Here is a 12,727-nt window from a genome sequence, read left to right on the forward strand (position 1 = left end):
AAGCAGTTTGTTGGCTCTAATCCTGAAGGGGAAAATTGGGCTTGGGGAGTGGGGGGGTGCAGGGGAGAGAAAAGAGGCTGGGTGGGTGGGAGGGAGCAGGGAGAGAAGAGAAACAAACTGAGTTGGGTCATCACCCTTTGGGGTTTTTGAAAGAGGTGTTTCATTTCACAGCCTTAATCGTGCTGACAAGGAGCTGATTTCCAAAGAAAAAAAAGATAATATGACTACTCTGTTGGAGTGAATTCCTCAAATCAAACCAAATGGAAATAACAGAACGGAAACAAGGCCTGGCTTGGCAGCCATCTGCATTGCTAAAGTTTCTCCTTCCAGTCTAGGATTTGTCCTATTCAATACTTTGGCATTAGGATATTATACTAAGACACCAGTATTCTGAGTTGTTCCACATAGTGGATACATTGTGAAGACAATGGGAATCCCTTAATTGCAAAGGTTAGAGTGGTCTGGAATTGTCTGGATAGTGTACTCATTCCTGATACACTAGCAGAAGCACAAAAGTCAGTTGAAACAAGCCTGCAGTGCAGAAAAATAACACGTGACTGCAATGTTATGTTCTCCCTGGTAAAGGCGGGCAGAAATGTGAGCAGTGATTTGACAGTGAGGCTGGTGAGAATTTCACTTTCACCCATTTGGGCATGTGCACTATTCTGAGCAGGTTAAGTGGCATCCAGTTCTGCAGTGTATCACACAGTGCAGCAGGTAACGTCTTTAGTGTCTGGTCCCAATAAATTGATGGTCTAACTCAAGTTCAAGTAAATGTGAATCATTCTAAGTTTTGAAAAAATATCTTTGAAACAAATGTCAGAAAATTAACTTCTCTCCATCTCTACAGCATGTTTTCCTGCTTTCTTATTCCCTAATCTCAGGTATCTTTGTCACTTTTGACAATCCTGTTCTTCATCTGAGAGTCTTTTTGCCACTCTGCTCATGTTTTTCTAGTCTCAAGCATCTGTGCAGTTCTGTATCCCTCCTGAAGTCACGAGCTCTAATTTGTTGCTTCGTGCACCAGAGACTTATTTTCCACTACCTTACGTTCCATTTGGAGAATTTGCAATTTTTATTATATCTATTGTAGTAAGATAAAATATTTGATTTAGATCACGTTTATATTATACTATTAAAGAACAAAATGAAATGCTTTCTAACTCCTGTGAGCAGATCACTTTGCTACACTCAAAAAGGGTAAGGTGTAGCAGGGGAGACACTAAATACATTAAACTATTAACTCATGGTCTCTTGTCATTCTTTCTGATGTCTCTGTGGTCTTTCTCAAGCCTCCTTTCTCTTTCATGTCTCTTCAGTCTCATGTTCCTGTGATGCATGGCTGTAAATAATTGGGGAGGTGAATAATCTGCTGTTACTGAATATAATCTGCGTGTTTGAATATATTTTCAAGGCACAATTTGTTTTCATGCAGATGCAGTTGCAGTTTACTTATAGATTAATTTAAATCAGAAAAACAATTTTTGATGGGACTTTATTCACTAATTTTATTTCTTCATAATTAACTTTTCTGGTAAACTAGTGAAAGCCAAAGGTTATGCATTGGGTTCAAACATTATGGGGAGAGGTCCAAAATAATGCAGGGCAGGGCTGAACACACTTTTTTGGATAACCTTTCTTAACCAATTCCAATTTAATCACTGCAAAAGTGGGCTGATCTGACAGGTCATGAGTGAAGAAATTCACAAGTGAATAATGGTCCAAACCATGAGTTGGGTATAAATCATATCCCATAGGTCTTGATAATGTATCGTGCTTTTACATTATATACAAAATCTATAGTATAAGAAGTTTTACATGCAATTCTTGTCTTAGATGTGATTAGTGGTGCATTATATTCCATTATGGAGTCCTTCCAGTGACATTCTGGTCTTTTGTGCAACAGGTGACCGAGAAACAAAATGTTTTAGATGGTTTGGTGGTATAGTGCTGTGAAGTATCACAGGCACCACTGAGTGCTGGGATGTGGATTCAGGACAGTGATGCCCCACACTGCTGAACTCCTGACCTTAGCCACATGACTGTGGGCAAACTATCAACTGAGGCCAGGTACTTTCCCCACAGAGAGGGGGCAGAGGGGAATAGCGACACGAACAGATACCCCCTGGCTGCTCTCATGCACCTCTTAGCATCCAATGTGGAGGGATACTGGCAGACGCCAAGCAACAGGTTGTTCACCCACCTGCATGTTGCATGTAAATCAGACACCAAAATAAAAGAAATACGAGTTGTTTAAGATTGTGTCAATTGCTTTTGAATGTCAGAATACAAAAAATTAACTTAAGGAAATTCAGGAATATGTTTTGAAAAATATTTCTGGACGATTAAACCAAGTATTATCACATCCAGAGCAAAGCTTTCCAGATTTGGTCCTCAGCAGCACCTAACTTTATTCTAGTACAACCGTAAGCACAACATTACCTGTGACATGTCTCTCCGACACCGTTAACTTCATTGCGCTTGTTTGCCAAGACGGAGGAGACTGCTCAATATTTAGTTCAAGTAGGAAGACCTTTTTAAAAAAAAGAGATTTTCCAGCCATTACTTCTGCTTTAGATTGGAAATGATATACAGAACAAGTGCGTGTAACAGCTGCATTGAAAAGCAGAATGAAAGGCACTCAATGTCAATGCTGATAACCTAACATCTTGTACGTGGGATTATCACCACATTTTCTATAGATTCTCATAACACAACCTTTAATTATCCCCACTGAACCTACATGCCAGTTGAAATGCACACACTTCATTTTCCTTGTTGTGAATTTTTGACTAGTCAATGTGAGTTATACTCATTCTGGGTTCACCTCAGGAATGCAGCATCAGCATCATAGAACGGCTAGATGCACTGTTGCTTTCCCCTCTGCTCTAGCAAGGTGCCTGCCTATTACACCATTGTGGTGCTTTTCTATTTCCCAATCACCGCCAGCTAGTACCAAATTAGAAACTGCATTAAGACTGCCCAAATTCATTTCAAATAGAACCTGTGTAACCAGCAGATAGCAGAGACTTTCATCCCATCTGTTTGAGTTAGATTTGAACCTGGATCCCAAAGGTGAAAGGCCAGCGTCTGATCCACTGCACCACCAAATCTCCACAAGCACACTTAATAAAATGCAACAGACTCCAAATGACTAACACTCAGACTTTTACAGCACAGGAGGCTGCCATTCAGCACTGGTTCTCTGAAAGAACTGTCCATTTAGTCCTCCCATCTCTACTTCCCAAAAATAAAAGTCAATTACTCACCCTAAATGTTATAATCTCATTCTCTAAGTTGAAGTTGCATCCCAGCAGAAACAATGCAAATCTTCTCCCAGGCAGCTTTATCAATGCAGTTCACATACAACCTGCTCAGCATCGCATTATTGACGGGAGTCAGGCGGTGATATAATTATCAACCAAAACAGATTTATTAGAATGAAGAACTACCGAGCTTCTTCCCCAATCTTAAAATGAAACGCAGACTGACCGATTTGCATGCCACTGTCCCTTGTGGAACAAGAACACCCGCCAATGCCATGTATTTGACTTGTGCAGATACAGTCATTCTTTTACCTTATATTTTAATCCACATTTCTGGAGCTGGTCTCCATTCAGTGAGCAAGGTAAACGGAGGGAAAAGCACAACCCAGGAACAGTGGACACTTGTTCAATGCAATATCCAGGTATCAAGCATCTGCTGATTTTCTGCTTATGACTTAAAAGTGGCCTAGGTCCAGTGGTGGGTAAGACAATTCCAAGTTGGTACGGTTGCTCAGTATAATTGCTGAGTCCTGGGATGACCCCGAGGCAGGGTGCAGGGCCGCTCAGCAACCTTTGCCTGTATTACTCCCAATTATAAAGACATTTGAGGGGATAGTTCACAGAGCTCTGCTATGCTGCTGTCTTGAGGCAGAGCAGACTCCTTGGTGCACTCTCCTGCTATCCCACTGGAAGTGCGATCAGGATACTGTTTACCATGAGCTGCGAGAGAACAGACCTAATAGAATCACTAAGATCCCAAAAACCTGGAAAGCATGGGCCTGAGGTTTTCCAAGCCCCCAAGACACTGCTTTGGAGAAATTGGAAGCCAGTACTCATCAACCTCTCTATTCAGTCTCTCGAGTTTCCATGTTGGAAACATTCAGTGGCCTGGAGGCTTCCCTGTTATGGGGCACAGATGCAGATGTTTCTGCAACTGCCATTGGCTTCAAGATGCACTGCATTGATGAGTCGCCCTCTTCAATAGTGCCACAGAGAACAACTACAGCCGTATGCTGCACATCGTGAGAGATAGATCGCGAAACCTTCATGTGTGCGATGCTCTGCCAGCATCCTTCTCTTCGTTGCAGGACTCCTGAATTCATCGCCTGCACTAGAGCCAGGGGCTGACTTTTCCTGAGCCTCCCTGGGGGAACTTCAGGCTTCTCTTCCACGCTCACATCCTCTGGTTTTATAGTGTTCTATAACTCACCCAGAGACAATTCCTCATCTGCACTATTTAAGTCATTCCAGGTGTCTCGCAGGCTTAATGGGCGCTCATGATGGGTTGAATGACAGAGAGGTGGTGCCTGATAGAGGCAGCTTATTTTCTGGGCCTTCTTGAAATGCTGACCTCTTGTTCCAACTGTGGAGATAAAAAAAAATCACATTAAGGTATTGCATTAATTTCCTGTTCCACTACTTTTGGGGTCTTCCCACAATAATAGCAATTGATAATACATATGAAATTAGTTTCAACTGCAACACATTCATCTGCCCTAAACAACGCACTGTGACGACAGGGTCTCCAACTTCTCTATCCTCTACTGCTGGAGGGCAGTTTGTGCCCAGCATCTCCTTTGCCCATTTCTCATGATGGGTTATAACAGGTGTCTGCTGGCCCTCTGCCTGTCCCCTGATATTCCTGTGCACAATGAATAATTTTTTCCTATATGAAGAGGGAATTGCTTTACTGGTGTTTTAACATTCTCCTTCCTTTCCATCCAAATTTTGGTCATTCTTCACTTCTCAAAATGGAAGATTGGGGCCATGTGAGAACTTTGACATGACAGGTGGAGTATTAGACAGGCATGCATGAGTATGTGACCAGGGCTGGGGCTGGGGTGGGGGGGGGGGGGGGGGCGGGTGCGGAAGGTGATTTTGAGAGATCCAGGTGACAGTAATTGCAACTTTAAAATCCCTTGATTACCGTCACACCCTATGGGGTAGTGTTGGAACATTTGGGGCATGCACTACACACTTGTCTTTCTGGTCTTGTGCTAATAATTAGTCTCGACACATAGCTGCCACAGCATCTGCCTTTACTGCTCGTCAGATCGTTGAACCTTCTGTGACACTGCAGGGGTGTCCTGCTGGTTCAAAATGTTCCACCTACTGCAAATACCACTACTTGCCAAAAAGAGGGTCGTGCGGCACAAGTCGGAGATTTTTTGCCTCCAACCTCAAAATACGAATCTCTCTCCTGTCTTATCTCACTTAATAAATACTCCAAATCACAGTCCTTAAAATTAGCTGCTCTTCTTTTCCACCCACTAGCAGATATCTCCACCTCCTGGTTACTGACAGGTACCTTTAATTGCAGGCTGCCTTTAAATGACACCTACCTCCATGTCCCCCTCACCCCACCCACAGTTTTCCAGGCCTCAGGGTGTTTAAGGCTCATTGCTGCTTTAACAATGAGATTATGTGTGATGGATACTGTAATCTTGCATATGCTCTCAGGTGTTTCTTCTATCTTCTGGAAAATAGATTGATACGTAGTTTAGTGATTGGCTAGTTCAGCTGCCAATTAAAAGTGCCACTGCACTCCCTTGTCAGTCATAATGATTGTTCACTAAGCCACCTCCTACTGTGCTCAAATGAGGCCATTCCAACATGTGAATGCAACTAGAATGTACAAACTAAACCTCTTGCCTCAAACTGAGGGTGCACAAGAAACACATTTGTTTGCTACTTTGCCTAGTCCTGGCTACTGGTTTAAATAGACTTTCCCAGTTAGTTTGTGTGTGTTGTGTGGATTTAACCCATGTGCTGAATTTGACTTCTTCACAACATCTCAATATAAATTAATCCAAAATCAAGGCGAAACAGGCAAAAATTTTCAAATGTAACAGTGGCCTACCACTAAAAACCTGGAGCTGAAACTAGTTACTAATAATGCCATCTTCCAAGTAGAAAACTTCAAATCACACATTGGAAGAGCTTTGAACAGTGGGTCCATAGCTTATTAAGGATTACATTAAGTTCCCAGTAATGAACTTGGGGAGGTGTAACTTCCACATAGCTCACAAAGTGAGTGAGTAGGGAAAAAAAAGGGATAAGGCACTATCAGGTCTGATGCAATGACTCATGAAAGGCCATGATGGCAAACAAATGCACTAGGATGAAACTGGTCTTCAGCCCCAGCTCAAACAATAATTGTAGATATTGTAGCATTACAGGTGACAAACAATAAACCTAGCTGCACATCTTGCATAAACTTCTACCATGTGACATATACAACCTAGGTAATGGGAAGTTTTCCTGCAACTGCATGTATATCCAATGCCCTGGGACATCCCTGTTTTTCCAATTGCTCAGGTGGTGCAGGATAAGCATCTCTGGGGATTGACCTTCCCTACAAGGGAAAAATTGGAGAACAACCAAGAGTCCATCATCAGCACCTGATCTAGAGGGCCGATAGATTTAGGCTCCAGTATATCCTAGACAAATTAATCCAAGAGTAAAACCTGAAAGCTTCTCTACATAGGTAAATACTTGTAGGATTTCTCCAAATGGGGAAACCATTAAATTTGACAGGCTGCACCTTTTGAGATATTTGAAGATGGGGTTCTGCTTCAGCATTGGCATCTCAGAAAGAAAAGAATCTCCTGTGACACCTGGACATTGTATGCCTCACTAGTTCTGTAATGTAATTGTCACTGCATCCTGGTCAATATTTTCCTCCCTCCAGTTCTTCTTCATTAAGCACATGCTAACTGTGTGTTTTATCCATATTTCCAAACATTGCTTCATAGGCCTGGGTCTGAATGATAAAATGAAGACCTCATCCAAATTGTGTTTCCCCCCACCCCCAACCATCGATGGTATCAGGACAAAAACAAAGCACAATTCCCTAGAACCAAATTAAGATTGGACAATTTCCAAGTATGTAAGGGATGTTCAAATGCTGAAGGGCAGGATCATGATATGCTCGGTACCAGGGAAGATCATTGAATCACATCGTACAAATGGGTTCAAGAGGCAATATATGCTCACAAAGAGAGAATTGAAGGATATGTTGAGGAGACACAAAACTGAACCAGAGTCTTACTGAGAAGGAGCAAACTTGTTGGGTGAAATGGGCTTTTCCTCATCCTAAAATTTCCTATGTGCCAGAATCACTGTGTTGGCTCCAGCCTTCATTTAAACATCAATACTCAACACCATGCCACCCTACTTGGGGGATCTAGGGGTGGAGGAGCTATATCAGAGAATCACTCAGTTGTTCTGAAGAATGACTTGCATTGCACATAGTACACACTTTCTTGCTGAACACATGCTGTTGGATGTCAATTTTCTGTGAAGATTCTATGCATACCTGGAGGGGGCAGGGGGGGGGGGTGGGGAGAGGAATGACAATGACAATAATGGCTGACAACATATAGTGCTAGAGGTACACTCTTGCAGGATTGTCTTCAGATGTTCAGAAGCTAATTCACTAGCAAGGCAAAAATCCCAAGACCACTTTGGAATCTGGTCTTCATGAATTCCAGGTCGTGAGGTCGATGTAGTTGGGATTTCGCCTTCATTCTCTAAATAAATCAAGGCATTCCAAGTAATGGTAGTCTCCAACCTTTTTCTTTCTGCCAAAAGCACATGGAGGCAGGAAAAAGCTATGCTTAATCAAACATACGTACAAAAAAAAAATGCGGATTGGTCCCGATGAAAACTTTATTAAATGCATATTCAAAACATTTTGCAAAAAGGCAGCTTAATAAAATATTTGGAGCATCCATGGGAACCCACAATTCAGGGGTGAACAGTTATCATGATCACGGGTAGCATCTGTAACACCCACAAGTTTAAAGCAGCAATAAAGAGAGCAAAAAGGAATGTTACATAACAAACTGCCTCTAACTGGGATTGTACAAACTGGGCACATCAACACTTTTGTACATGGTGTGCCCTTCAATAAAATTAAAAGATGTTTCATTGCTTAAATTCATATCTTTTTCTTTCCTGTTCAGTCATCGAAAGCCTTTAACCATAAACTATGATACAATGGAAATGCCCACTTTAGTGTCACACTAAAAGGTCATGCCAAGAAGCATCAACTGCTCATCCCAAGCAGACGCCAGCAATATTTAATAGTTAAATAAGCATTTAAGCTAAATAAAATCTCTTAAATAAAAACAACTCCTTTCCTAATGAGCAGGGCTGCAGGTAAGTCATGGAACATTTGGCCTAAAATCATGGCACAAAACTGGTAGAAATCATCAGTTTTAAAAACCATCTGGACCCCTTCCACCAACAGAAGCCATATTCTATTATTTTTCCTCTACTCCATATTAACATATGAACAAACCAACTGTCTAACAGTTCACTGGCCAGGATTGCACACTTAAAAGAAAGAGCCCTCATCTTTGGCATGTTTGCCACAATGGTTACTGTTCAAATATGCTGCAATTGGTGAATGTGAACTTCCAACCTGTTCCCTTTCTTGTTTTAAATAAAAAAGGAGTAATCATGTAGCCAGCATAATTTACGGTGTTTAGGATGTTTATGAACTCTGCAACAGACTTGCAATCCTACTTTAGAGATGCAACGAGAGAGATTCCGTCTATAAAAATGTACCCTCGAAATGTGTGCTATAGTTTTCTATGATAAACTATTAATGGAAAATAGAATTAATTGCTCCATACTACCACATTCATTGTTATGATAATTATTAAGGGTACTTTAGATTGACTTATCAATGAAAACAACTTAAAAGACTTGTGATCTTGTTAGTCAATCCTGTAAGACGGCAGTCAATATTTCTGTATAGGTTATTGCTGAACAATTTTAAAAGGATTTTATGGCACAACATTCACAAATAGATAATGATGCATCATTAAGTACACCTAAATTGAATTGCAGATCGGTTTCAGAATCTTATTCCAGAACATTTAAAGTTTTGCTTTAAAGTTTTGGTTAAAATATCTTCCTTAAATAGCTGGCAGATCATTATGCCTATGTTATATATTCTTTCTGTGTGATATAATGATGCCACACTACATAAAATAATTAAAATGTAGCCATTCAAAAACATATTCAATCAAACACTTAAAAGTAACAAATTTTCTTGTGTTTCATTCATTGCAGAGAAGTGTAATACCTTGCCACAGTACAGGAAGTGACAATAACATAGTTTGAGCCCATCAAGTAACAGTCTCAATTTAGTCAAGATGAACCATTTTCTAATGATATCATTGGCAGCTGAGCACTTGTGTGGAAAGTTTGATCCTGTTGCACATTTGAAAGTGACATCTGACCATGACAAGGAGGAGATGAAAAACTACATTTGTGCAGAAATGTGGGCTATAAAAATAATAAACTAATCAGGAATCAAAAAAATGAGCTCAGAACTAAATGGGTCGATTGAAAACATTTGAAGCACCAGAAAATAAAGCTATAAAATAATCGAGGACAATAAGCAAGACATACTGTAGTAATGGACACTGCAGAAACGGAAGACATAAAAACATACAAGATGGAATGCACACCATTAGACATTTCAGTGAAGAAATTCTACAACATGTGACAATGAACAGAAAAAAAAACCACACAGCGGCCCTGAAATTCTGCAGGGATTCTGCTGATTTCCAGCCATAGCTGCAGTGAGACCGGTACAATTCCAGCTGAATTTCAGGGCCACAGTGTCATTACTGCAGTGGCAGGGAAGCTGCATTCGAGGCTAAAGGCCACACAATTCTATTTGGAACTCCAGTACTGACTGCAGACAAATCTATTCTTTTAGCAATTAAGATTCTGATTCTGTTTCTTCTACTTGCTTATGTGTATCGTGAGAATCTGCTGCAACTGCAATGATCTTTGAAGAAACCTCTTCTCCAGTTTCTTTGTCACTGGAATCTTCTTGTTGGCAAAGAGTCACTTTCTCTTGGTTTGACTCATCGTTTTCTTCATGCAAGGCCATTACCGGTGAGCTGATTGTAGAATTAATGCCATCTTCTGTCTTCTCAGTCGAAGATTGGAAGCCACAGTCAGCATTGGAGGACTGTACTGATTCCTGATGTACTTGGAGGGGCTTGCACTCAATTTCTTCAGAAGGATTCCACTCAGGTACTTTCTCATCCTTACAAACTGTTCCGTTGCTCAGGGAACTGTCCGCCAGTTGATTTGCTTCAGTTGTTTCAATTTTAGCTATTGTTAACAGGTCACGAATCTCTTTGACACTATCGGGTGATTTGGCTGGGCTACAAGGTTCTGAAGAATCACCGTTTCCAACTTGCTGCCCCTCAGATTCTTCTTTGAGGTCATCCATAACGTGGACCTCCTCAGGACGGGAAATGCCATCATCTTGAATCATTGACACCACCTGCTTCATCCTTTTCCGCTTATCCACTGCATTTTCTGGGCCACTGCTTTCTTGGTCGCCGAACTCGCTGTTCCAGTTGATAGGTTGGCCTTCACCGAGAAGGAGCAGGTTAGGATCACTGCCAGACATCACTATGCTGTCTCTGAAGAGGTTATGTTTTCTTTGTACGGCTGCTTCCTTCACAGCTAATTTAAAACAAAAAACACAAGTTATAAAATCCTCACCACTGTAATCAAAGTAGCCCTTCTTAGGCTGACCAATTTAAGGCTTGTATTTATTAAGTGATGAACAGTTAAGGTTCTGCTGTAGCAAGTCGCATGTGCAAATTATTTTATTGTGTGGGCTGTTCAGATTACTGGACACAAGACACTATACAGAGACAAGTCTACAAGACTTCTGCTCATGCACGGGATCTTTGTAATCTACTCATGACTTGACCATTCATAATTTCCATGATATTGCACACCGACCAGAAAAGCCTGCTTCCTCCAAAGTTCCCCACAGTATATTCTCTCTACCTTGTTCCTCTACGTGAATGCAATCTTTGTGGGTATTATCTCACTGGGCATTAAACTATAGATCTGTTGCAGAGCTCCAGCGATGTGGGCTCAAGAATTTTCTGTTTACAACTCAAACAGTACAGCCCAAATAACTAGTACTCTGCTTAGCTATGTCGACTATTATTTGATTTATATGGGGAGGGGCGGAAAAGGAGAATTCTTCACTGTATGCTTTCACGTCAGTGTCGGAACATCACTGCCCAAGAAAACCCATCAATGGTGCATTCTAAACTGTAACTTCACAAATCAGCATCATACTTTCAACAGGTTGACATATTTAAATGATCAAGTAAAGGTCCTAAACTGAGCTGAAGTGAGCTCTTCAAGCTTAACAAATATCACTTTGCAAAGCGGCAGAATGTACGTTCACGCCAACAATTCCAATTTCAAATTTCAGATGACGCTTCTGTGGAAAGAAATTGGAAGCGTTGCCTCGGGGCAGGGACAGGAGCGTTGCTAGCCTCTCGGCAATAGCTTCAGATGTCTTCCACATCCCAAAAATCAATGGTGGGTTCCGCCCTCCCCATGTCGGTGAAAATAAAAATACTTAAGTTACTGCCTTAGCTTCGTGGTCTGAATCACAAGGTTGTGGGTTCAAGCCCTACTTCGGGACTTCAGCACATGATCCAAGCTGACACCTCAGTGCAGTGCTGCACTGTCTAAGGTGTGGTTTTTCAGGTTGTAAAAGATCCCACAGTGCCATTCGAAGAGAAGGGCATTCTCCCAGTGTTTGGGTCAATTTCCTTAACCATCACTAAAAACACATCTGGTCATTTATCTCATTACTGTTTCGGGGACCTTGCTGTTTGCAAATTGGCTGCGGTGTTTCTCTACATTACAATAGTAACAACACTGCAAATGTACATCATTGGTTGTGAAGTGCTTTGGGGCATTGAGGTTGTGAAAGGGGCTATATAAATGCAAGTTTTTTTCTAGCTTTTAAAAACATACTAAATTAAGGGCATTGCTGTTTTTAGTGTCCTAAAAATCTAATTTACACTGCAGCAATTTTGAAAGCTTAAATCACATTTTTGCAATGTTTTGTTAAATTGGCCAATTCCAAAGCATTTGAGGAGTTTTTCCAAAATAAGTAAGGCAGCCAACTTGGTACATTTCCAATCCCAATAATTCAAAGTTAAAGGAAGATTGCAAAAATAACCAAGCTTGGTCTGAAAAGCTATCTCAGTAGTAAAACTGAACTTCAACATGGCTAAGGTTTGTGCAGTAATTTTAAAGTTCAGATATTTGGACAGTGAAGGGCAACGGTCTAAGCACCACTCCTGTCGAGTGGTGGGGTGGTACAGGGTGATGCAGGGTGATGGTACCTGAATGGTCTGTGCAAAGAAATGATTAGGATTTGGGCTGCTGCCCACAATTCCTAACATGCTGAGTTCTGATCTTGTCTTTGCCATGATCAGGAGAAACAGAGCAATGGCCCTACCTACCTCATAGGTAGGGACACAAAAGTCCAAATGCATCTACCAGGATGACAGAGGCAGCCAACATACTGGAGAATGTTGCAAGGCAGTGGTGGGAAAAGCATGGAGGGAGTAGTACCAAAACATTCCTCCAGGGTCTTCTCA

The 12,727-nt window shown here is 41.3% G+C and overlaps 1 protein-coding gene across 1 annotated transcript in view; it reads right to left on the minus strand.

Annotated features, from left to right (window-relative positions):
• Positions 1-7,919: 7,919 nt before the first annotated feature.
• The window catches only part of LOC137300512 (protein Niban 2-like), a 175,367-nt gene continuing 170,559 nt past the window's right edge, over positions 7,920-12,727 (minus strand). The window contains exon 14 of the mRNA XM_067969614.1: positions 7,920-10,769. Within this exon, the coding sequence (XP_067825715.1) occupies positions 10,009-10,769 (761 nt within the window). The 3' untranslated portion in view covers positions 7,920-10,008. The remainder of the gene's footprint in view (positions 10,770-12,727) is intronic.

Source organism: Heptranchias perlo, chromosome 31 (genome assembly GCF_035084215.1).
Source record: "Heptranchias perlo isolate sHepPer1 chromosome 31, sHepPer1.hap1, whole genome shotgun sequence".
Lineage (NCBI taxonomy): Eukaryota > Metazoa > Chordata > Chondrichthyes > Hexanchiformes > Hexanchidae > Heptranchias > Heptranchias perlo.